Source organism: Xenopus laevis, chromosome 8S, assembly GCF_017654675.1.
Source record: "Xenopus laevis strain J_2021 chromosome 8S, Xenopus_laevis_v10.1, whole genome shotgun sequence".
In the NCBI taxonomy this organism is placed as follows: domain Eukaryota; kingdom Metazoa; phylum Chordata; class Amphibia; order Anura; family Pipidae; genus Xenopus; species Xenopus laevis.
The window spans coordinates 42,948,189-42,975,620 of NC_054386.1; the positions used below are offsets into that span (position 1 = coordinate 42,948,189).

General features: G+C 40.1%; 1 protein-coding gene across 5 annotated transcripts in view; it reads right to left on the reverse strand.

Moving 5' to 3' along the window:
- rabgap1.S (RAB GTPase activating protein 1 S homeolog) overlaps positions 1-27,432 on the reverse strand; it is a 124,189-nt gene that overhangs the window by 10,509 nt on the left and 86,248 nt on the right. For 4 of the 5 annotated variants that reach the window (XM_018232866.2, XM_018232867.2, XM_018232868.2 and 1 more), the window contains 6 exons: positions 25,538-25,651; positions 21,460-21,534; positions 20,871-20,996; positions 9,952-10,095; positions 3,181-3,222; positions 1,792-1,920 (listed from right to left, as the gene is read on the reverse strand). In XM_018232866.2, coding sequence (XP_018088355.1) covers positions 1,792-1,920; positions 3,181-3,222; positions 9,952-10,095; positions 20,871-20,996; positions 21,460-21,534; positions 25,538-25,651 — 630 coding nt within the window. Of the gene's footprint in view, positions 1-1,791; positions 1,921-3,180; positions 3,223-8,318; positions 8,515-9,951; positions 10,096-20,870; positions 20,997-21,459; positions 21,535-25,537; positions 25,652-27,432 lie in introns of those variants that run through there. The other variant, XM_041574991.1, reaches the window with a different exon arrangement.

The window sequence follows — 27,432 nt, forward strand, 5'->3', positions numbered from 1 at the left end:
AGATACTTACAAACGTGAATCAGCAAATAGAAACAGGCTGGACGCAGGTTTCTCAGGCATACTAAATGATCAGACAGGATATCCTTGTATTGAAACAAAATCTACTGCATTATTAACTGCTTTTCAAGAGAACTGAAAGCCTCAACAGAGCTGAAGGCATCACTGACAGAGTCCGTGGTTGAACCTGTGCATTTTAAGTACTGCTCTACTAATAAAAAATATGTACAGCACTTATCAGACATCTGTGGCTACTCTATTAAATTATATTATATATATTATCATTCATAGGAAAATTGTGGCTCATTTATATATGAGGGAACAGTGTTATCAAAGTATTTTGGTAAGAGTCCAGCTGCATCAGGCCCGGACTGGCAATCCGCTCCATTTACAGGTGTAATGGGCCGATTTGTACCCGCCAGAGCCGCAAGTATGCTTATCGCGGCAGGTCTCAGCACAGACTGGGCTGTTTTTTACTCCAATCCGGCTCTGAGCTACATCCAAAAAGAATCATAAAGAAACTTAAAGCTTTACAAAGCTTAAAGCTTCTATGTGTGTTTTTAGAATTGCTGACCCAGATTTTGGATTCAGAAAGTATTCTTTCTTCCATTATTTCCAATTTGAGTGGATGAACACTGGATTGGAGGACATATGTTCCTTTCGTTATAGCAATGTGTCAGCATTAAATAGGTGATATAAACAGAAGAGGATATGGCTCACTAAGTGTCTTTACTGACATCCATCTAGTGGCAGCACCATCACGCCACTAAAGAGAACTTTTTTGAAGGAAACATTAAGCTGAACTATGTTCATTAGTTGAGTATTTTATGCTGGTATAAGTATGCATACCGATGTGTCTACTGCCCTTACAACAGGGGCACTTTATTCTTTGTGTAGAACTCCTGCACACATAAGGGGTAATTTATGATCACCTGGGTCACAAGTGCAAAGGCATACCCCTTAGTTCTTACTTAAAGAACACTTGCACCTCAGGGTTGCTGCTTTGCACAGCATGTTGGATCAAAAATTCAGTGCTCAGTGCCTGCAGTGTGCAAAGTGCAAAAAAATGGGCAATTGTAGCACTTTGCACACATCATGGGGCATTATAAATGAGGCCAATAGTCTATGAATTCTCAGCTTCAAGCAACCTTAAAGGGGGACTATCACAATAATGAAAATTTAATATACGCTTCATCATGGTGAATTAAGAAACTTTCTAAATACAATCAATGAAATATTCTGCATAATTTCTGAAAAACTCTAATTTAATTGTCACTATCCCTCCCTCTGCATCTGTTTCTCTTCATTCTCTCTTCATGCAGCAGTTGGGTGTCAGATTCATTGACACTTAGATTCAATATATCTTACAGTGGGGCTCCTTTTGCCTAGAAGATGTATTAGAGCTCGCTCTATTAAAATCAACAGACATCATGTCTATCTAAATGCAGGATTTGTGCGAAAGGCAGTTATTTTATTAGAATTTGTATGTACTGGAATCGGTTATTTGAATGAGCTCTAATAAATTTCTTATTTCAGTATGATGAAGCTTATATTAAATATTCATTTTCGCAAAGTTCCCCTACGCCTTGTAGAGCCCAGTGAACTGAATCATCGGCAGCAAAGTTGGCAAAAGACTACAACTATACTTACCACATGGCTGCTTGAGTCCTAACATTAGAACATTTTAACTAATATTAGGCTTCACAAACTAACACTTGCTAAAACTAAATAATAACAGAAGCCAGAAATGTCGAATAGAGGCGTTTGTATCTAAGAAGCTACGGTGCCTTTTACCTTTAGGCTGCAGGCTAGTTCCATCAGTCTTTTGGCATTGTCCTCAGAGCGGTATCGCTTGGGAAGTTGAACTCGAAAATATTTTAAAGCTCCTTCAAAGTCTGTCAAGAGTAGGTCATCTTTAGAAGTCTGAAAAGCAATTTTTATTTAATACATTAAAAAGACTAGCAAGGCCTTGTGGAAGTACATCATATATATATAAAAGACAGAAAATACAGATAAATTGGTAGACATAATATATAGTTTATACTAAATTTTACAACTTATAGGGGTGACCAATTAGGTTGAAACATTTTGTTTCCCCGGTAAAAACAAATCTGCAAAAAAACTGCAAAGGCGACATGGCCCTACAGGAATGTAATTCACATTTCTCAGATTCTGTTTAGTTATGTAAAGATGAACATATACAATCATTTGAAAAAGTCCACCCCATGTAAAGTTTTTTTTCTCTTGATATGTGTGGACATATCAATACAGGTATGGGACCTGTTATCCAGAATGCTCGGAATGCTAGATTTTTTTTTTTATAATTTGGATCTTCCTACCTTACATCTACTAGAAAATCAAGTAAACATTAAATAAACCCAATAGACTCGGTTTGCTTCCAATAAGGATTAATTATAGCTTAGTTTGGATCAAGTACAAGGTACTGTTTTATTATTACAGAGAAAAAGGATATTTTTAAAAATGTTGATTATTTGATTAAACTGAAGTCTATAGGAGAAGACCTTTCTGTAATTCTGAGCTTTCTGGATAAATGGGTTTCTGGATAACAGATCCCTTACCTGTAGCTACAGCTTTACCTACTATTGCCATCTTTGGCAGAAACAGTCTCAGGGAGATATTTCGTTCTACCAGTCTGTGCAGAATCTGAAAGGTTTCTTGCAACAACAAAAACAAATGCAGTAAGCTATGTAAGGCTATGTGTTGTTATTGCTACTTTTTATTACTCATCTTTCTATTCATGTCTCTCCTGTTCATACTCCAGTCTCTTATTCAAATCAGTGCTTGATTGCTAGGGTAATTTGGACCCTAGCAACCACATTGCGAAAATTGCAAACTGGAGAGCTGCTGAACAAAAAGATAAATAAATCAAAAAACACAAATAAAAAATTAAAACCAATTGCAAATTGTCTCAGAATATCCCTCTCTACATTATACTAAAAGTGAATCTAAATGTGGACAATCCCTAAATAGCTGCTTAATATAAATCACCCGTCAACTGAGAAGTCCTCTGTATCTGCTGCCCCCCAGTTGTTGTTGGGTTTATTACGCAAGTGCAAGAAATATCAAAAGCCATGGATTCCCGAAATAAACCATGTTCAGCACAAGCAGTGTTTGCTACACTGGTTCTCTGGTTTGTCGGCTCAGACAACACAACATACTCACTTTTAACAATCCAAGTGCAACATTGAATATGACGCTTATTCCCTGTGAACAAAAAATAAAACAAGGGTGAGTAGAGGACAGGGAGTATAAGTGAACAAAGTTAACACATTCTTATAACTGCCCTGATACGATTTCTACCATATGAACTAAGTGAGATTCTAAATAATTATCATTTCAGTTAGGTTTGCAGTTATCAGTGCCTACAGTAGCTGCTCTATTATTGTAACAGATCACTGTGCTAAATGATAATAGGAAAGGAGGGCAATTAGACAGTTGATGGATCAACATTAAACTCTTTAGTTACTTTTTGTAATTTCATATTTTCTTAATTACTGAAAAGGCATCCGCCTCTCTTTAGAAACTAATGTAGCTGCCAGTCAGGGTTGCCAGGTTAGCAGGTTTCCAGCCAAATTGGGCTACTAATTTAAGGAGGAACTCCAGCTTCCAAACCAAAATTTGATAAAGAGGTCCACATAACACAGAAACCCCTAATATATCTACCACAGTTACCTGTTCCTTTAAAAAGTATAAATAAATGCCATTTTCTGTGCTACAATCCAGCTGTTTAACAGTTCTCTTTCTGCATCATTTAAAATCCTGGCAGGTAAGAAGGGTTCCAAAACACTATGTTACAAATTGTAATAACTTCTCCACAGCTTACAGACAGCATGCAGGAACTACATAACCCACAATGCATTGCACTGTAATGTTCCATTCCTTATTGAAATCATGCGTGTAGGGAATTGTGGGGTTTGGTGGATGCAGGCTAAGGACAGCTGGCTGCTGATACAAATTAATGGTCAGCCAGCTCAGCAAAGTAGTCAAGACAGATCAGCAGGAGAGCAGGGGGCTAGGCTTAGGGAACCAATAAAATAAACCAATAAGGGTGCTAGGCTTAGGGAACCAATACAAGATACCAATAAAAATCATGAAAAGTATGCATAGTATTGGAAAGTTGCTTGAAATTAGGTTTACTTTTCAAAAAGCTTAAGTTATGTTGTTGTGGAGTTCCCCTTTAAAGCCCAGGCAGGTTTTGAAAGTAATAGCAAAGGTACGGATTTGGGCTACTTTTGGGCCTTTGGCTGCTTTGTACTTTGGAACCAGACAATGTTTTTTCTTGCCCTAATGTGCCAAGCCTGTATCTACCAATACATGTTGGTGGCCACATCCCCTAATTACCATGTTCATTTTACAAAATTTGAAATATCCAACAGACCGCAGCACACTGACACGTTGTTTCAGTAAACTTTCTTTGTGAAAGTTTTTCTCAGTGAAAGAAAGTTTACTGAAAAAACGTGTCAGTGTGCTGCGGTCTGTTGGATATTTCATATGACTGAAACCCATGGCAGAGTGGGAATTTGGCTGCTAAGCACCTGGTCCTAAAAGGGAAAAGAAACAGAGGTGAGCGCTTCATACTTGTGTGGAACATTTTACAAAATTTGGCAGGTTATGAAAGTTTGAACATATTTCTGTGTTTTTTTTTCCCAGTTATTACAGTTTTGCTAATGAAGGTGAATAAACGGTGAGTCTAACTTCTCCCAATGGACCTGTTATCTTATATTGTTACAATTACTTATTGGCTTATCTCAAAATTGTTACAAAAGTATCTTATCAGCTGCTGTGGCTGTTCTGGGCTCTCTGCCAAAAGCAAATTAAGTTAGAAACTTTGTTTACTTTTCTGGCCATTCAGTGCAGAGAAAACGGGACTTGCCAGTACAAACGAGGGACTGCAGGTGGAGCTGTCAAAAGAGGGACTTGTCCCTCTAAAAAAGTGACAGTTGGGAGGTATGATTTGATGACTGCCAGGTTTAATGTAAGACTACAATACCCACCATGCAATGGGACCGACTTGTGTAGAAATTGGGAGCTACCAGATTTTGGGCCTTGTACCCCAGTCTCCTGTCACTCCTAAACATTCTCTCATTTTCCGGTGACTTTACTCAATTCCAGACAATTTTAGGGCAAAAATCTGCTGGCCACCAAAATGTCTAGAGGTTGACCTGTTTTACCAACATTTATTGAAATTGTATATGTTTTAGGGCCTTATGGAGCCCCTATACCTCCAGCCCCCCACCTCCCAGGTGACCGTACCATTCCCTGCCCAGCTATAATCATGCTTAAAGTATGGAGGAAACACAGCATTATGAGTAAAGAAATTTGCATCTAAGACTGCACTTTGCACACAGCACTCGCAGTCTTAAAGGAGAAGGAAAGGTTAAAACTAAGTAAGCCTTATCAGAAAGGTCCATCTAAATATACCAGTAAACCCCCAAAGAAGTGCTGCTCTGAGTCCCCTGTCAAAAGAAACACTGCATTTCTTTCCTTCTATTGTGTACACATGGGCTTCTGTATAAGACTTCCTGCCTTCAGCTTAAACCTCATTGCCCTGGGCAAGAGCATGCTCAGTTTGCTCCTCTTTCTCCCCCCCTCTCTTCTCTGCTGTAATCTGATCCATCATCCCAGAGCAGGGAGAGACTCAGGCAGGAAGTGATGTCACACCATGTTAATACTGTAGCTCCTATCCTAAACAAACAGAGAGTTTCTAGAGCTTTTTACTCAGGTATGGTAAAACATTCTACAGAATAAATATAGCATTCTAGCTTGTGCAATTGCAGCTAAACTATTGGCAATAAAACACCTCTGTAGCTTTCCTTCTCCTTTAAATAAGCTCTATAAACACAGATTGGCAGGGGGTAGTGGCTGCTGCTATATGCATCTACCAAGGCTGGTCTAATCATAATTTAATGTAAAAATCAAAAAAGATTTTAGTAAGAGCCTACATCTCCTGGATAGAAATGCTAGCTGTAAATGCCTTTACAACTCATTTTTCTTTCCAAGAAGACTAATATTTGCAGAGTTGATTATATTAGATGATTCATGGAACGGACCGAGCTATTGCTACCCTCTTATCCATAAGTCTCATCACTATTTATAATAAGGACACAATATCTCATACTCCCAAGCATTTGCTGTGATCATTGACTTAATTAAAAGGTATCATATACCGATGCAATATAAGCAGTGCCTGAAATAAATCTCTCAAAGCGGTTGTACTTATTTAGTAACACCTTCTGGGGATGAACATAGTACTTGCATTGAAAGGTCAAATAATAGTAATATTGTTCATTTTACTACTTATTTGACCGCTTAGACTCGTCTATTCAGTGCCTTGCAAGTCTTCGCCTCCCTTGGCATTTTTCATGTTTTGTTGCCTCACAACCTGGAATTAAAATGGATTGTTTGAGAGTTTGCACCATTTTATTTACAGACCATGCCTACAACTTTGAAGATGTTTTGTTTTTTTATTGTGAAAACAACAAATAGGACAAAATAACAGAAATCTTCCGCGTGCATAACTGTTCACCCCCCCTAAAGTCAGTACTTTGTAGAGCCACCTTTTGCCGCAAATACAGCTGCAAGTTGCTTTGCATAAACCTCTATGAGCTTGCCACATCTTGCCAATGGGATTTTTGCCCATTCCCCAAGGTAAAACTGCTCCAGCTACTTCATGTTGGATGGTTTTCGATTGTGAACAGCAATCTTCAATTCTGACCACAGATTCTCAATTGGATTGAGGTCTTGGCTTTGACTAGGCCATTTCAACACATTTAAATGTTTGCCCTTAAACCACTTGAGTGTTGCTTTAGCAGTATTCATTGTCCTGCTGGAAGGTGAACCTCCGTCCCAGTCTCAAATCACAGGCAGACTGACACAAGTTTTGCTCAAGAATATTCCTGTATTTAGTACCATCCATCTTTCCCTCGAGTCAGACCAGTTTCCCAGTCCCTGCTGTTGAAAAATATCCCCACAGCATGATGCTGCCAACACCATGTTTCACTGTGGAGATGGTGTTCTTGGGGTGATGGGATGTGTTGGGTTTGCGCCAGACATAGCATATTTCTTGGTGGCCAAAAAGTTCCATTTTAGTCTCATCTGACCAGAGTACCTTCCTCCATACATTTGGGGAGTCGCACACATGCCTTTGGCAAACTCAAAACGTACCTTCTTATTTTTAACTTTAAGTAATGGCTTTTTTTGGCCACTCTTCCATAAAGCCCAACTCTATGGAGTGTACAGCTTATTGTGGTTCTATGGAAAGATACTCCAGTCTCTGCTGTGGAATTCTGCAACTCCTTCAGAGATACCTTTGGTCTCTGTGCTGCCTCTCTGATTAATGCCCTCCTTGCCCGGTCTGTGAGTTTTGGTGGGTGGCCCTGTCTTGGCAGGTTTGTTGTGGTACCATTGTTGTAGTACCATGTCAGAAAAGGTGTGTTTTATTGACAGATCATGTGACACTTAGATTGCACACAGGTGGACTTCATTTCACTAATTATGTGACTTTTGAAGGTAATTGGTTGCACCAAAATTTTTAAGGGGCTTCATGGCAAAGGGGGTGAATACACATGCAAATGCCAATTTTCAGTTTTTTTATTTTTTTTAAATTCTTTTTTATATATATTTTTCTCATTTCACTTCACCAACTTAGACTATTTTGTGAAGATCCATCACATAAAATAAGAAACATTTAAATTACAGGTTGGAATGAAACAAAATAGGTAAAAAGCCAAGGGGGTGAATACTTTTGCAAGGCATTGTATATCTATGCTATGGATATGATTTCCACCTCAACCCTTTAAAACCGAACACATATGGAATACACAGCCTGCATGGCTAATTAGCGATTAATTTAGATGCATGGCTGCACACAGGGCCGCCATCAGAAATCATGGGGCCCCATACAGAAACATTTTCTGGGCCCCCTGTTCCCCGCCCACCCCCAGATACCGCCCCAAGCCCCATCCCAGATCCTGCCCCTTCCAGTAAACAGGCCACACAGACACCAGGGCAAAAAACGCAAAACCCCCTCACTCACAACTTATAAAAAAGCCATTGGTAGTAAGGGCCCCCTTATAATTAAAAAAAAAAAATTTGGTGGCCAGGGTCCCACATAAAAGTTTTTAAAAAAAACATTGGTGGTCAGGGCCCCCTACAAGTTTTAAAAAAGTAATTGGTGGTCAGGGCCCCCCTATATATTAAAAAAAAATGTGCCAGGGCGCCCCATAAAAGTTTTTACAAACACATCAGTGGTCAGGGGTTCAATGTAATTAAAAAAATATTTGGTGTTCAATGGAACTTACCTTAGGTTCTTCTTCAGCTTCTTCAGCTTCTTCGGTTTCCTACAGCTCCTGTCCTAGCTTCGGGTCTTTTAGCAGCTTTAGGACTTCAACTTAGGGTCTTTTCGTGGCTTCAGCACTTTGGCGGCGCATGAACTTCGGCGCTGTTAAGGGGGGGTCCGGCTAATTTGAAAAGTGCAACACAACAGGGCCCCCCTTCAGGCCCAGGCCAGCCGTACCACCTGATGGCGGCCCTGGCTGCATATAAATCAGTTCAGTCTGCAGCATCTATCTAAATGAATTGCTAATTAGCCATGCAGCCAAGGGGTGAGGTGGCAACTCTAGCTATGGATAATTTGAGCACGTTTCCACCTTTATATGTATTTAACACAATATTCCAGCAGAGGGAGGTGGAGTAGAGCAGAGGAGCCAGTCAGCAAGGGTTACAACCTAAGTACCAGAAACTGAGAAGTGGAATTTCTGGTTTTTGGGGGAATGTCCCAGAGACCTGTAAAGCTAAAGTGCACCAGTGACACCCTTCAAATCGAAGTAAAAGTACGTATTAAAAAATAAATGAGTATTAAATAACACCATCATGGTAACTTGTCTAACGGGTTATATATAACCAATTAAGGGAATGTCAATTGGATTTGCATGTAGAGGAATATTGAGATACATATTGCCCGTAGCACCCTAATAACAGCCTGCAAAAAGGACTTATATAAAAGACTCAAATACTGACCTTTTTGCAAAAGCATTTGCATTCTTTACAGGTGAAATAATGTAGAGGGGCATTTGTGAAACTTGATGGGTAAATTACATTTTTAACAGTCTAAATGGGAGAGCAAGAGCCAACAGATTACCCAAACCATGCAGGGGCGCTCGGCCAATGAGGCAGCCTCAAGGCGCTCGCATCAGGTGGCAGAGCCAAATACATTTCCAGGGGCGGCAAAAAGCCGCTCCTGTACTTTTAAGAGCCGAATTTCTGGTTTTAAAACCGGAAATTCAGCTTTACTAATACGGGAGATCGCAGTTGCACTCTCCGCACTAGTGTTCCTGCCTCGGATGCCTCCCCTGCAGATGGGTAAGCTGGCAAGGGGGCGGCATTTTGAGGAGCCGCCTCAGGAATCGCCGCTGAAACCATGTCTCGTGTTTAAGAATGCAAATAACCTTGTGCAGCAATAAACTGAATATCAAGATGAAAACACATGGAGCTACTAGTAGCAGCTACTTGTCATGGCTACAAAATGCAAATTGCCTCTGATAAAACACAGAGTGTTTTAGCAAATCTACAATTTCTAGCACTTTTAGGACAAAGAGCTGCATTTAAGGTGAAGACACACAAATCTGCTAGTTGGAGCTACTTGTCATGGCTACAAAATAGACAATAGAGATAGTGCTAGAAATTGTAGATCTGAAGGCGTCTGAAGATTCTGTGATCTGTGACATTCACACACCAGAATGACAACTATATTTAGAAGAAACTTTTTCAAGACTGTACCAATCTGCATTGTATAGAGCGGATACAGTAAGTGGTAACGTAGAACCCTACAGGAGGATATACTAGAGGGATCTTCACATTAATCATTAAAAACACTTAATCGAGCTGTATCTTGCTTTATCTTTGACTGCTAGGCAGCGTCAGTCTAGTACATACCTCACAAAGCAGCAAGTCAATGATGTGGAAGACCATATATAGTGGGAACTTAGCAGTGAAGAGGGTGAGAAACCACTGGGATGCATACATGTGGGCTTCCAGACTGATCTCTAAGAAATGGGTGTAAAGGTCCGGAATGTACTCCTGTAAAAAAGAAAAACAGTAATTTAGATACATCATACCTAAAGAACAAAATGTGCACCAGAGGTTACCACTATAAAAAAAAAACAAAATCTTGTGTCTCTCACCATTTATAACAGGGAAAAATCTAATGCCCTGGTTAAACTCTATTTAAGGAGGTTTTTGTTTTCACAAAATTGCCTTCCATTCAGTAAACAATATAAATAAATGCAGATTTCAAATGCACATGTATTTTCAGTTTACAGTAGAGTTTGCAACACACCACTTATTGACAGGTCCAGGTAAATGTTGCCCAGGTAAGGGGTCACCAAAACTAATGGTGTAACTAGAGTGTGTTGGCCCCCACCCCCTGCAGAAAAATCTTCAAAGGGGCCCAGCACACTCTGATCCCCATCCTCAAAACCCTCCCCGCCCTGGCTCCACTCACTCCCCCACCCCATGCCGACTTGTACCCACCTTCCCGCCGCAGGTAGAGTGGCTGGGGAGGGTTTTTTTTCTTGTTAGCTATAGAGGAAGCAGATCCCTTTGCCCCCCCCCCTGTTCTCTGGGCCCTCCCAGACTGTATGGTCTGCTTACTCTATAGTTACGCCACTGACCGACATCAACACTTAACTTACAGCATCAAAATTCTATTTATAGTAACATATGAGGTTATGCAATAAAGTTTGCCCAGGAGCAGTAGCCTACAGCGACCAATTGGCAGGTAGAATTTCATGGTCATCTGCTTAAAGAAAAGATCTTATTGGTTGCTATGGGTTACTGCTACAGAGCAAACAGTGTCTTTTATTACATATGGGGGATAGTGATAGTTCCAAGGAATATAGGGATCTGCACATACATTTCCCCTACCTGAATATCACCCCTTTTCCAGCAAACCTTTCCTGCAGTGCAGTTGCCACTAATAACCATTGGTGGTTAGAGGGATTTCAAGGCATATGTAGCACTGTCATAAAAGTTTTTATTGGCGTTATTATGTTGAGCCCATTTATAAAGGGTATAAATGAAGAATAAAGTCATATAGTAAAGTTAGATGCACAAAGGTGAACAGATCCTTTAAAATACCGGCCTCGTCATATTACCACTATAGTCATGTAATAGTGAGAGGTGTTACCTGAATGTAACTATGGCTGGTTCTTTTTACAAGAGTGCCTGTGAGTGGGAAAACATGCTAAACCAGTTGCACCCACAAGTCTAATCTTCCCAAAATGCTCTGCTCTACTAGGATACAAATGATTACTAAAAGATGAAAAGAGCTTTTATTCTGCTTTTACTACCTCTGTGACAGTTTCATGCATTCCATAAGGCATACAGATTTAGGAATGAATTGATTGCTGTTTTTACATGAGCTGTTGCTCCTGTAACACAAATATAAATGGCAGTTACACTTATTCATGGACCATCAGTCAAATGCCATTTCATTCAAATAGAGGTATGGAATTCGTTATCCGGAAATCCATGATCCAAAAAGCTCAGAATTACGGGATGGCTGCTATTGACTTCATTTTTAACAAAATAATAATTCAAATTTTTTAAATATGATTTCCTTTTCCTCTAATAATAAAACAGTAGCTTGTACTTGATCCAAACTAGGATATAAATGAATCCTTATTGGAAGCAAAACCAGCCTATTGGGGTTATTTAATGTTTACATGATTTTCTAGTAGACTTAAGGTATGAAGATCCAAATTACAGAAAGATCTGTTAACCGGAAAACCCCAGGTCCTGAGCACGCTGGATAACAGGTCCCATACCTGTACTGTATGACTAAAGGGATACTTTAGCTTTGCAAGAGCCCTTGTGGTGAATTTATTTGGGACATATAAAGATAAAAAGCAGATTATATACAGGTATGCCTTTAAATGGGGCTTGGATGATTTCTTGGACAAGCATACTATCAAAGGCTATAGTGATACTAAAATCTGTGTAGTATAAATATTGGTACAGTATATATACATATTTTCAGTGGGTGGGTGTAAGTATGTGTGCTGGGTTTCATTTGGAGGGGTTGAACTTGATGTACTTTTGTCTATTTTTCCACCCAACTTAACTATGTAAGGTATGGGATCCATTATCCAGAAAGCTCAGAATTACGTAAAGACCATTTTCCGTAGACTGCATTTTATGCAAATAATCCCCCTGGACTCAGACTTCCTTGTGTACTATGATTAATACAATTTGGATAGAAAAACATAATGCACAGTGATCAGTTGTCCCACTGAATCGAGAACTGTGGGATACAATTATATAAATGACTCCTGGATGGAGTGTGCCTTAGACTTCGACAAGAACCCTTGCTGCTTGTTTGCCTGAAGCCTGAATAAAGAATACAGCAAACAATACAAGCTGAGTGTAATGGAAGATAAATGTGAATGTATACACTGTACTGAGAATTGTTATGATTGTAAGTTTAGCCAGATGACTTTACTTTGCTGCAGTAGCAGAAATATACATATGGAGGTTTGCTGCACTAGTTGTAAATAATATTGAAAATGTCTGCAAAACATCACAGACTGTTATCTTTAGGAGATGAATAGTAATCCCTACTGCCTCTAAACATAGATGGTGTCTGAGGGTGACTGCAAGTACTAATAAACTGATACGGTAACACAGGGTCATAAAATGTCCCAGCTGTATTAAGTTAGCATTATTGTATGGATAGATAGATGATGATGATAGATAGATAGATGATAGATAGATAGATAGATAGATGAATAGATAGATAGAGGATAGATAGATGGATATATAGATAAATTGTATGATACACTATACATTTTTTGGATGGGCCTGACACAGAGAGACTCCTACATACCACCTCCCAATTACCACCCCCTGCACGTATCCCCACTCTCCTTCGGCAGGTTAAAGAGCAAGAATGAATAAAGTACCTTCTCACCAGCTTCTGATTACTGGAATAGTCAAACACAAATCATACATACAAATATAACCTTTACAACTCTACAGTGATTAAAACCAAATGTATTATGCAATGAATTGACCTCTGTGAATGTTATTTTTATTGAAATAAAGCCGTTTAAATACTTACTAACCAGATGCATATTTTACCATGGTTCTGTCTGTAAAGTAAATAGTCAACTCCAATTGGTCCACACCTCATACAGTCATGCACAAATCACTTATTGCTTTAAGTTGTGCATGTGACTTGGACATGCCCGTCCATGGTGCAACATTAATGCTGCAATCCTAAAATGGGTTGTCCACCTTTGAGTTAGCTATTAGTATGATGTAGAGAGTGATATTGTGAGACATTTTGCAACTGGCTTTTATTTATTTGTGGTTTTTGAGTTATTTTGTGTTTTATTTAGCAGTTCAGTTTGCAGTTTCGGCAATCTGGTTGCTATGTTCCAATTTACCCTAGTAACCATGCATTGATTTGAATAAGAGACTGGAATATGACTGAGTAGAGCCCTGAATAGAAAGACAAACAATAAAAAGTAGCCTTACAGCGCATTTGTTTTTTAGATGGGGTCAGTGACCCTCATTCGAAAGCTGGAAAGACTCAGAAGAAGGCAAATAATTCAACTTAAAGGTGAACCACCCTTTAACCCTGGTAATTAACACAGTAAATATTTGCTCTAACAAATTTTCCTCATTTTACATTTTTCAGCATTTTACTTATTTTTTAAGTATTGCCAAGTGTTGTGTTATACTTTAAAGCCAAGAGCAACTTCACTATGATGGATAGGCATGATATATCATTGGTTTTCCTTTAACCTGAGTTGAAGCCGAGTTTTTCAGTATATTACTGAACATTGTTTTTGAACAGGTATTGGACCAGTTAACCAGAATGCTTGGGAAGTGGGATTTTACAGATAACAGATCTTTCTGTAATTTGGATCTTTATACCTTAAGTCTACTAGAAAATAATGTAAACAATAAATAAACTCAATAGGCTGGTTTTGATACCAATAAGGATTAATTATATATTAGTTTCGATCAAGTATAAGGTACTGTATTATTATTACAGAAAAAAAGGAAATCATTTTTAAAAATTTGGATTTTTTTATTATAATGGAGTCTATGGGAGATGGCCTTTCTGTAATTCGGAGTATTCTGGATAATGGGTTTCCGGATAATGGATCCCATACCGTACTTTCAGTTGAGACTGAAATAGTATAATTTGCATTTTATACAAAAAAAAAAATCTACTTTATGTTTAGTTGGCCTTTAAACAATATCTTATGTCCAATACTTCCATGACACAGGTAGCATCATAGTTAGTTGCTCTTGACACTGACGTCAATCAAGGTTACACAAAAATATCATAAAGATCAACGGTATCATGGAAGAGACTATCATAAGAAGCTATAAAAAGTTGCTGTTCCTTTAATTCTTCAACTGGATACAACATGTTCAAAAAAAGAAGAGATACACATACTACATTACTTATTTAAAATGAATAAAATTAGCTCACTGGAGAAACTCCAGAACCAACATCTGCCAAATTTTATTAAATGAAAAATCTACCTCCCCCAACCATCAATACGACGGATATTATGTCTTCCAACAGCATTAGTGCTGACAGACTGCAAACTACACTCATTTATCCATCTCAGGAGAATGTTCATGTCTGTGACAGACCTCAGCCATGGTAAACAGTCAGGATTATTGTCAGTCATATGTATAGATGCAAATATGTAGAGTGGGAATGTTGAGGCTAGAATAAGCCACGTTATTTTTACTGTAATATTAGATTAATATAGACACATAAAAACATCAGGTATTATAAGGTATCCTCGCTACCAATGGTTCCATGGGAACAGAAGACTTCCAAAAGCTTTGGAGCAAGGGAACATCAGGCTTCTCTCTACCTAAATTTTGGAGGCAGATGGAAAGATGTGGATTTGCTCCAATGTGCTTCCATGTTTAGTTGCACTCACAGCATTAGTACGACACTGCACTCAGGCCGACCCTGTGCCTGTCAGTGCAGGTAAATGTGTCTCCACCTAAAGGCACAACAGACGTATGACCTGCTTTTCTCCACCTGCCTCCAAAACACAGGCAGAGAGAAGTAGGGGTATACACCTAGGGGTTTATTTATTAAAATCCAAATTTTTCAGGTTTTTTTTTTAAATAAAAAAAGTTCAACAAAACTAGAATCCACAATTTGACCTTATTTATTATTAAAAAAAGCTCAATTTAATCGGTTCGGGTAAAAACCTGATAAAATCGATCGAAAACCTTAATTGATTTTTACTGAGGTTTTTTCCGAATCACACAATTTTTTCGGGCTTTTTCCCAAAAAAGCCAAAGTTTTTCAGATTTTTGCCCAAAAACCGTTTGAAATCGTTGGGTTTTCGGGCTAATTTCAGCACAGAGTTTAAGCCAAGCTATGAAGGTAGGGGCCTACGCCAAACTTCTCTAGGGTTTTGCATAGGTAAGGCCATTCAACCGAGTCGAAGGCTTTAGTGGCGTCTAATGCCGCTATGAGTCTGGTACCGCTGTTCGTATGAGTGGCCTGCATATGGGTATGTAATCTGCGTAAGTTTATAGCCGTACTTTTATTGGGCATGAAGCCTGTTTGGTCTGGGTGGACAATCGAGGTTATAACTTTGTTAAGGCGTTTGGAGATAATTTTGGCCAGAATTTTGACGTCGTGTCTATAAGTGAAATGGGACGCAGAGGTCCGGGTCCTTCCCCTCCTTTGGTATAAGCACAATCAGTGCGGAGTAGAAGGACTGAGGGAGGGAGCCTGTATTGTGAGCCTCTAAAAGAGTGGTATGAAGTTGCGGGGCAAGTGTTTCACTAAGGAGTCTGTACCAGGCTACCAGAAGCCCGTCAAGGCCTGGGGTCTTCCTGATGGGAGACTGCCAATGGCGTCTTCTACCTCTCCTAGTGTAATTGGGCTGTCTAGATAGGAGGATTCTGCTCTGGAAAGATTAGGAAAGGGGATTCCTTGAAGTACCTGTTCTAGTTCGGTGTCAGAGTATTTGACTCGTGAGGTGTATAGGTTGGCAAAGTGGCATGCGAACATTTCTGCCATATCTGTTGGGTCAGAGGTATATGTGCCTGCAGTTGTTTTGATCCTAGGAATCAGTGTAGACGGTTGGACCGCTTTAGCTAGGTATGCTAAAGTCTTCCCATTTTTATCTCCTTGGTCAAAGGATCTCTGGGCTGCATACAGTAATTTTTTCCTGGTAATAGCCGTTTGTGCTAGTTCTAAGTTTCTTTGGGCAAGAACTAGTGCCTGCTGGGTAGCATCCTCCACACTATCACCATATGCACGTTCTGCTTCCCAGACCCTCTCCTCTGCCTCAGCAACAGCCTGTTTAGCCAATTTGCGTACCCCAGCAATTGCCGAGATGAGTGTGCCCCTAGCGGCTGCCTTGGACGCTTCCCAGACCATATTAGAGCTACTGGTTCCTGCATTAACACCCCAATATGCAGTGTATTCAGATTTACATGCCTCCGTCACCTCTGTGTTGTTGAGCCACAGGGGGGATAGTCTCCAAAGAGAGTGTCCCTGCCTTGGTGTAGTGCAAATCAGCAGATGCAGAGGGGCGTGGTCTGACAAGGCTCTCGGGAGGTAACTGGTGTCTTTCACCCATTGTGTAAAGTCTGGAGATGCAATGGCCATATCTAACCGTGACAAGGTATGTTTCCCCACCGTATGACAGGAAAATTGTCGTCCCATGGGGTTTTTAAGCCTCCAGATGTCTAATAGCCCTAGAGCTTCAGTCCATTGTTTTAGTGGGCCAGGTTGGTGTGTTGCAGTGGGGTGCATGTTGAGGGTCCATTACCGTATTCCAGTCTCCAATGATACAGAGCGGGTTGGGGAGATATAGTGACACCTTGGTAAATACTAGGTCTAGTGTCTCCCTACTGAAGGGGGGTGGCATATATAAGTTAACAAGTACCATTTCTTGGTTATTTATCCTGCAGTGGAGAACTATGAATCGCCCATAGTGGTCAGTGGTTAGGTCTAGGAGCTCAAATTGTAAAGTTTTACGGATTAGTACAGAAACTCCTCTGGAGTGAGTGGAATAGTGGAAGTGGTAGGCATACCCAACCCACCGTTTTTTAAGTGCCAGCAACTTTTGCCCTACCAGATGTGTCTCCTGCAGTAGGAGTATGTCTGGCTTATATCTGGCTAAATAATCAAATACTAGGGCCCTCTTAAATTTCGAGTTCAGACCTCGAACGTTCCATGACATTAACTTTATGTCCCCCATAATAATTCTGGATAATGACTGACTGACTGGTATCGTATTGGTGCTTGATTTGTGCTCCTGTCAATTCTTGTTGTGGTAGAGTGCTTTGCATACATACGTCTGTTAAACATCAAACAATAGACAAACAAACAATCCCTTCCCTCCCTGCCCACCCCCCAAACCTGGGTGGGCCTATACCCATAACAATTACATGACATGGGGAGTGTTGCTGTGGTGGCCTAAGCAGCGCTCCTTCTTAACCCAGAAACATAGTAATATAACAGTAGTAAGCAACAAATGCAATAATAAATCGTTCAAAAATTTAAATGGGACGCCGTATGTCACGCCCGCCCATGCACCTGTCGTGTTGACCGGCACAACTCTGATGAGAGTGAGTTCAACATGGAACCTTGTAAGCAATGTGTAGCCCCGTAACCAGGAATGAGTATTCTGGCACCAGCATTAGTCTCTATGTGTCAGGGTGCAATGATTCAGTACCCCCAAGTACAAAAGTCTGACAATAAGGGGTCCAGTAAATGTTTATGCGTTCCACTTGAGCATATCTAAGGGCTGGGCCTTATCAGGCCTGTGCTCCGAAGGTGAGAGCAGTGGTGAGGCCCACAGCCGTTTGTCGGGGTGGTTAGCAAGGGATCGATGTTGGGGGGGCAGCCTGCTGGGCCATGGATGAGTGTGCGAGGGAAACTGTAGCTCACAGGAGGGGTACATAATAACAGCTACTCACCAATATGACAATATGTCGACAGATGGGGCACACTATGTGCAGAGCGTCCGGTCTTTAAAGTGTTATTCTTCAGCTTAGTTGCGGGGTGGTGATCTCCCGGGTTGTTTGCGGGTGATCCAATCGTCGGCTTCGGTGGGTGTGCTGAAAATTTGGACTGTCTCCTTCCTGTACGCGTAGTTTAGCAGGGTATGGAATCTTAGCATCTCTGAGCCTCTTCTTGACTGCAGTGAAGGTAGCCCTCTGTTTCTGTATGGTCGGTGAATAGTCTGGATACAGTGACACCATGGTTCCATTAAAGGAGAGAGGCCTTTTGAGTCTAGCCGCTCGTAGTGCAGCATCGCGATCTCTGTAATTTAGCATGCGGAGAAGAAATGGTCGAGGAGGGGCCCCCGGTGGTAGGGGTCTAGTCGGTACTCAACCACGAAAATATTGGAGAAGGTCTCCACTCCCAGCAAATCTTTGAGCCAGTTCTCTATGAATAATTCAGGGTGTTGACCTTCTGACTTCTCTGGTAGACCTATGATATGCACATTATTCCTGCGTAGTCGGTTTTCTAGGTTGTCAGATTTGTCAAGAGCTGACTTCAGTTGCTGTTTAATCTCCGAGATGTCATTTGGAAGAGGAGTTACAGTGTCCTCCAGTGTGGAGACCCTTGTCTCCAGTTCAGTAGTGCGTTCTCTGATATTTTGGAGGTCATGCCGTAAGAGTGAGAGATCCACTTTTATTTCCTCTAGCTGTGTTGTAGTCGCTGTACGACTCTCCATTATCACTGCAAGCAGCTCCGACAAGGATGGTTCTCTCGTCTCATGGTCCATAGGAGGGGAGGCCGGTGATGATGGAGATGAAGTATTATCAGAGTCTTGCGATGGTCCTTGAGATGTTGTTCTTGCAAAGCGTTCAAGCTTCGTTGCTGTGTCAGATTTTTGCTTTTGGGAGTGTTTTCCCATCTTTGTATTCCACTGGACAAAACGATCTGCAACCGTATTATTCCGCTTATGAAGACTTGGTTAGTGGAAGAAGAAAGCGTACGTGAGGATTACTGGTGGTGCATGGGTCGACCATTCAGGGTAGCAGGTCAATCTGGCATGATAGAGGGTACAAGTATACCACTTGAACACCAGACCGTGTTCCATAATCCGCCGATGCATGCAGAGGGGTCTGTGAGCACCATACACTGCGCTCCTATAATTAGCTGGGCTCAGGTCCAAAGTGACAGTCCAGGAGCAGTGAGTAGACCCAACGGGCCCAGAGGTATGTATGCCCCGTTACACAGTCGCAGTGCCTGACCCTGGGTTTGTGCTGACTAGAGTCCTTTGGGTCAAGAGGAGACAGGTAGGCAATAGCAGGTGCCACTTAAACTTGCTAAGCCACAATGGCTTAGCCGGATACTAGGTGGGGCCTTGGGTGTTGGTGCTGCCGGGCACTTGCAGTGTGGATATTAGGTGGCAGTGGGGGGCCCCAGGGGCTTCAAATCACTCACCCCCTGCTGCTGGGCACTGTGTCAGCCGTCCGGGCTCTGGAGTTGGGTTCCGGCGGGGACTGCGCTGCCAGGCACTTGCGCCTGGGGGCCTGGAATACGCAAGTCTGCGGCTTCTAGCGCCGCTAGGCCGCGTCGCGCCCTCGGGCTTTGTCAGAGCTGGGAAGCCCGGACCTGTTGGAGCGGGCGCCGGATCGCCTCCCTGCTTTCAGGATGCCGGCGGTAAGTGCCCCACTGGCGTATGTGGCAGGGTATAGGGGGATTTACTACACAGCCCCGGAAGCACCCAGAAGATGCGGCCACGTTGCTGCTCAGTCGGCCACGCCCCCAAAAACACATTTTTAGATTTTTTTTTTAACTATAAAAAATTTTCTGGAAAAAAACCCCACAAATTTTTCAAGATTTATTGTACCCCGAGGCTGGAAAAAGTCAGAATCCAAACCTACCGAGGTTGTATATAAGTCAATGTGAGAGGTCGCTATCCTATTTGGAAGTTTCTGTGGTCTGAGCTGGAATTAGCCCAAAAATCCGACTATTACGTTTTTCGGGAAACAATTGTAAGATTCGGATTTTCGCTAAATGTTTTCAAGTTTGTCCCGGATTTGATTAAATTGTGATTTTTACATAATAAATAAGGTTCAATCGAGGATTCTAGTTTGGTCAGACTTTTTTTTCATTAAAATAATCAGAAAAATTCTGACTTTGATAAAAAAAAGCCCTAAATAAGCGAAAGCAATGTGCAAGACATTCTGCTTTTAATTGAAATTACATTTTCCCAGTCAATGCTCTCTGCATAAACATTATGTTGTTTTAGTATTATTGTCCTCCAGATACCTGTAATGTATACAAGTTCTTATTCTGCTATCTCCATGTGCTTCCCTCATACACCCCTCTAACTCATTCTGTCATTTTTTCTTGCATTTAGGGATCCTTTATTTAGCTCCTTTATGTACAAAAATTACATAAAAATTAAAAAAACTATTACAGGTATGGGATCAGTTATCCGGAAACCCATTATCCAGAAAGCTCTGAATTACAGAGTGGTCATCTCACATTTTATCGAAATAATCCAAACTTTTAAAAATGATTTTTCTCTGTAATAATAAAAGAGTACATTGTACTTGATCCAAACTAAGATATAATTAATCCTTATTGGAAGCAAAAGCAGTCTATTGGTTTCATTTAATGTTTAAATGATTTTCTATCAGACGTAAAGTATGAAGATCTAAATTATGGAAAGATCTGTTATCTGGAAAAACTCAGGTCCCGAACATGGATAACAGGTCCTGTACCTGTACAAAAAACTCTAAACAAACAAAAGTGCATTACAAATGGGATAGCCTCCATATCTCCAAGAGCTTAAGACTTTTTTTCCCCACTGTTTTCTTACCTGCATCAGGCGCTCTAGCTGGTAAAATTTGCAATGCAGATCTTCAAAATTCTGTTTGAACAGTTCCCTGAGACCATACTCGAACATGATTTTAACCAGGACACTGAATGCTTGTTCTTCAGGCATCTATAGAAGCAAACACAGCCAAACTTCTGGTCACATGTGTACTACATTCTAAAAAAAAAAAAACTTTCAAAAGATATAAAGCGAAGAGCCAAAATTGTTGGACCAACAAATTTACATTGATATTTTACTCTCTCTGGTGTGACTGAACCAATGATTGTTAGCCAAAGTATTGGGAGACAAGTGCCTTAGCAATACACAGTCTCACAGCCCCCACAGTTACATAATTGATCAGCATAGGACTATTCCATAAAATCATTGCAATGTGACCATTCAGGTGAATTAATCTAGGTCCACCTGTCCTAAACAACTGAAAATGAAGGCAGTGTGGTGATTTTGCTCAGGATGAGCAGTTTGTTTACAAATATTATACACAATCTAGATTTCAATCAGAGGGCTTGTATTAAATACATTGCTCTCTATTTAAGAAAATAAATTACAGATTACTTCTACAACAGGAGCTTACATGGAGCAGGAGAACGGCAGCAAGAAAAGACTGTCCTTGGCAATAACCAATCTCTTCATCATACACAGAATAGGCCTGTGGAGAAGGAACACATGAATCTTAGTTAAGGCAAATTAGCTAAATCTAAACTGAACTACAAGTTTCCATATGAGCAGAAAGAGGCAATATTATGACCTTATAATATAGTACTTAAATAAGTGAAAATAAACAAAAGGAAATATTTTACAAGAATAACAATTACAAGAATACATAATTTCCTATATAAGCAAGCATTGTTTCACTTTTTAACAGATTTTATTTTACTCTGTACTTGATGATATTAATATATTCTACGTATTTATTTCACATATTCAAAGCAAAATAATCAATATATTCAATAGATTCTCAAAATATTCATTTCACATATTCAAAGCAAAATTATCCTGATTTTTTTTTTATATTTGAATACTTAAATCAGCTTTGAGTCACTGTGCTTCAAATCACCGAAATACTTTATATCCAGAAAACCTCAGGACCAACAATGTTTATGTGGTTGATAACATGAGATCAATGGATCCCAGAGTGGATTAATTGCACGTGTGGAAAAATGAAGACTGAACTTCGCATGCAATTTAGCAAATAGCCCAAATGCTTTCCCATGGGAGGAGGGTAAGAGACTCATTCATGGTGGAGAAATTATATGGGATTATGTAAATGCTGCACAAGAAATTTCAAACACTTTGCGCCCAGAGTCAAAGCTATGTGTAGGTAAGAAACAGGCTAATAATATAGGTATGGGACCTGTTATCCAGAATTCTCGGGACCTGGGGTTTTCCGGATAACGTATCTTTATGTAATTTGGATCTTCATACCTTAAATCCACTAGAAAATCATGAAAACAAGTTATTTAAAGGGGACATATAGCATTACTTTTCACAATGCATCAAACTATGCAAAATAATGTAAAATCGTTTTTATTTTAATACCCTTTGGGTCAAAAACATCTGTATTAGCTTGAAAACTGTGCTCAGCCCCTGCAACTTCCTGTCCAAGACTTTCCACTAACTGACTCTGCAGCAAAGCAGCAGCCAGTGATGTCACACCCTTCCCTGCAGACATCTGTTAAACCTTACTGCTTGTTTTACCTTCCCTGAATTGCTCCTTTCTATCCCTCTCTGTCCTATTCCTTTCCCCCCTCCCTTCAGTCTCTCTCTCCCCCCCCCCCCGTTCATTTAACCCAATCACTGTCCTGTTCCTTTCTCTCCCTCTCTGCCCGGTTCATTTAACCCCTCGCTGCCCTGTTTGTTTTACTGCATCCTCCCCCTCCCTTCACTGCTTGTTCCTTTCCCTTGCCCTGCAATAATTGGGGGGGGAAAAGCAAACTTCTGTATAAATAAAACAATATCTGCTACTAAAAGTATTTTATTCTTTTCTGGGGGCAATGTGTATCAACAGTCAGTGTAAATACCAGTCATTTTCTTCACAATATTATGTTGTATACAAAAAGCAATCAACATATTTTCAGTTTTCCTTTGTAACTCCCTGCATCTGTTATTATATGTTATACAATTCTAGAATATCAACTGCATTTATTCCCTTGCAACTCCCTGCACCTAAACATAAATTGTTCAAGAACAGCTACATTTTACCTTGCAACTCCCTGCACCTGATCTTAAATTGTTTTAGAAGGGCTGCATGTATTCCCTTGCAACGCCCTGTGCCTGACCATAAACTGTTCCAGAACAGCTGCATTTATTCCCTTGCAACTCCCTACAATTAAACATAAATAACCCAAAACTGTTGCATTTATTCTCTTGCAACTCCCTGCACATGATCATATATAAATATGCAGGAAAACAAACCTACAGCTGCTGTTATGGAATATCATAACAGTAAATACTAATGTACTCTTTGTATAAGTTTTATAATTTAATAGAGGCAGCAAGTTGCATAGTGTATAACAATGCATTATGGACTATAAATTATGTCCAACTGGGCATTTACCAGTGGGGTAACTAAAGAGGAAGTAGACCCTGCAGCTGCAGGGGGGCCCAGGAGGTATAGGGGCCCCATGAGGCCCTAATTCTTACACAGTTTCAATAAATGTTGGTAAAACAAGTAATCCGCTAAACATTTTGGGGGCCTTAAAAATAATCTACTGTAGGGCCCAGTAATATCTAGTTATGCCACTGGCATGTACATTTGTGTCTGATGCCCATTTGCTGTGGAACACAGCATAGATAAAAGTAAATATTAAAATTACATTATTTACAGTTTGCATTAACCTTCGCATCTATTGCTTTATATTGAGCATGTATGGTATATTGTTACAAGTGAATGATCGGGAAGCAGCATAAGACAGTTATGTGCAGGCTGGAAACACACAGGACAGAGGGTGGGAGGGGACGGGTTTGGCTGTCAGTCAGTGCTGTGACCACTTCCTGCGGGAGATTGAACAGACACTCCCACATTTTATTTCAGCCTAGCTTCTGACATAATGACAATTTTAGGAGGTGCTTTCAAATGTTTTTCTTTCTGCATCAATACATGTTTTGAGGAAGGATGAGTAATATATGCGAATAAGAAGGTTATGTAAAATGCCTCCTTTAAAAAACTCTCATGAACTTGAAATTTGATCAATTTATTAAAAAAAAATACTTAAAACATTTTTGAAACTCTCCTAAATAAACTTGAATATCAGGAAGGCTGCAAACAACTCCAAATTGATCCCAGGACATCTTCCATAGGCTAAAACAGCAATTCAGCAGGTTTAAGGTGGCAAATAGTCAAATTCAAGTTCATAAAGCATCAGTTTATGATAAATTTCGAAAATCGAGTTTGAATTTTTTAAAGAAAACTCGAATCGAATTTCTAATCGAATTAGAGGGATGCACCAAATCCAGGATTCGGTTCGGGATTTGGCCAAATCCTTCTGCCCAGCCAAACCAAATCCTAATTTGCATGACTTTTTGTCAGAAAACAAGGAAGTTAAAAATGTTTTCCCTTCTCATCACTAATTTGCATATGCAAATTAGGGTTCGTTCGGTACTGCTAAATAAACACCATTTTTTCACCTTGGATAAGACCTGTGAGTGCATGCCTTATTTGGGACAGTTATCTTATTGTTTGCATTTTGCACCCAGGCACACTTAACCTTTATACGTGCAGTGCCGGCTTCAAGCAAGTTTTGGAGTATATACATATCAGGGCCGGAACTAGGTGTAGGCAGAGTAGGCACGTGCCTAGGGTGCAAAGCTGGGGGGCGCCAGGCACATACCTGCTCTGTCGCCTACCCCATGTCCGGTCCTCTCACTCCCCGTCTTCCTGCACTCGATTGTTGCTTCTGCGCATGTGCGCACACCGATTGACGCTTCTGCGCATGCGCGCTGGCGTTAACACGCTCATGAGCGCCGGCGTTAACACGCGCTAAATGAATGAAGTTTATTTTTTAAGACCTGTGAAGTGCTGATCTACTTTGCAAGTGTTTTAAAGGGTTTTTGATCGTGCACCCAGGCCAATTTATATGCTTTATCGTGAGTGTATCGAGGAAGCAGACCCCATAGTCCGGGCCCCCCTGTACCCCAGGCACCGCTGTGACTGCGGGGTCTACTTCCTCAATAGTTATGCCACTGAACATATACATTGATTATAATAATAAAAATCACAGTTGCGGAAGCTGAAACAAAGAAACATCCATCAAACTTAAAAGGCAAAAATCGGGAAAGACTTACTATTTAGTGAACACAGAGCCCAAATATTATAAAAATGAAATAAAACTTTATTAGGACATACTGTTTTTTCATTTTTATAATATTTGGGCTCCGTCTTCACTAAACAGTAAGTCTTTCCCAATTTTTGCCTTTTGAGATTATTTTACTATGTACAACCCTTGGACTGGGGGTACTTTGGGACATGACTACTGTGTATAATAATTTTTTATCCCCTTTGATTAAGAGATCTGTGACTTTGATTAGATTTTTTAACTACAGTTAGAAAAGTGGAGGCATACACCACAGCAAAATTTCACATCCATCAAATTTAACCTCCTTAATCAAGATTCCAGTGTTGTGGTTAGCCCAGTTTGAAAATGGAGCAGTACCTTACAAATCTTGTATAGGGAGTCCTGCCCATCACCCCCCGTGTCTTTGAAGTAATCGTGAGCTGGAAAAGTTCTATTGATATCCCGTGTTATAGCACTGTCTTGCGGGGACTCCTGGAAAGAAAAAAAAAATATATGGTATATGAACAGAAATTATTATACTGTAAATTTTGTGTTAGTGAATAAACTATTGATTAGCGTTGGAAAGAAGTCTCTTCTTGTGACTACTGCACCTAAACTGGCAACCAAAATAATGCCAAAAAACCAAGACACATTCAAACAATTAGTCAGAAACAGAAAAAGGTTAACTATTTAATTACCATTTTCAATTGATACAAAACAGCTACATAAATAGGCAAATTACATTAAAAAAAGAAAACCTCTCTGAAGCCTCTCAAATGTGCCTAAAATGGGGAAAGAAATTTCCTTTGTGACTCCTAGAGAGACAGTGAATCAGTCACTGGATCAACATGTACCATCAGTGAAGTTCAGCAACCCTATATTATTCCTTTGCTAAAATGAAGAAAAAAATAAGTATTTTTGAAGTGATCTGGTTTAACTAACTGCAAATTCAACTAACACAGGGAGAGAAGTTCACAACTTCACATCTCTCACCTTTTTTGCATCTTAAAATAAAACCTCTTTTCTTCTAATCTCAGGAGGTGCCCTCATGTGAACTGTGCCTTTTCTCCACTGTCAACAATCATAACTTAGACAGTATCAAACCTGAGACCTTCCATACCATAGATCAGTTAGTTGCCATATTAGAACTGTCTTTAGTTCTATCCGTTTTGAGCAATGGAAGTCAAAACTGCAACTTCTACAACATAATAGAGACTCATTAGTGCGTTGTAAAATGAAGAATATTCCATCTTCAACCTGTCAAAGTCCTGTAGTTTTCAATGGCAGCGGTGCTATTTACAATTTGAAGATATTATTGTCTGGAGTTGTTGAACAAGAAATTACTAATTCTAAACAGACAAAAATAAAAACCGAAAACCAATTGTAGATTGTCTCCAAATGTTACGATTGTCTCAGAATGTTACTGTCTATACCATACTAAAAGGTAACTTAAAGTTAAACTACCCGTTTAATTGCAACTTAACTGTGACTTACATAAAAACTGCTAGAAACTATAGAGGTATAGTTATACAATCCTGAACTGTTTTGACATTTCGTGAACTTTAAGGGGCAGATTTATTAAAGATTTATTTAAGTTCACGAATAGTAAATTTGACAGCAGAAACAGTCCTCATTACAAATATTCACCACTTCAAAACCTGCCGAGCAGGGCAGATTTCTATCCAAGGCGCCCTGAGGCCTCGCGGTCCTAGCACCCACCGATTGTGGGTGCCCCCTCCCCGGCCTGCTGAGTTAAAGTACAAGCCAATGGCAGAGGTCCGTTAAACCATTTGGAGATGTTAATAGCATTCCTGACATTCAAGTTTTTTTTTTCAGAGAAAAACTATATTCATATGGATCAAATACGATTTGAATATTTGGGACGAAACTATTCAATCAAATATTAGATATTCACATTTTTTCTTAAAGGAGAATTCAACCCTGTATAAAAAAACGTACCCCCAAATGCAGTCATCGATCCCAGAAAAAAATAAACCTGCCAAAACGATATTGGGGTGATTTTTGGCCTGATATCGATTGGGGGCCCTGACAGAAGCCCCACACAACGGGCAGATAAGCTGCCGGATCGGTCTAAAGGACCGATATCAGCAGCTTTAATCTGCCTGAGTATGGCCACCTTTAGAACCAAAGCTGACTGCTTCTGCTAGGGATAGATACACACAAATAAATGTGGGTTTAACTTGTGCTCCAAGTGCCTTAGTGCCTCTGGCAGCTTTTGCACTCTGTGCTCTCCAAATAATACACAATGAAAG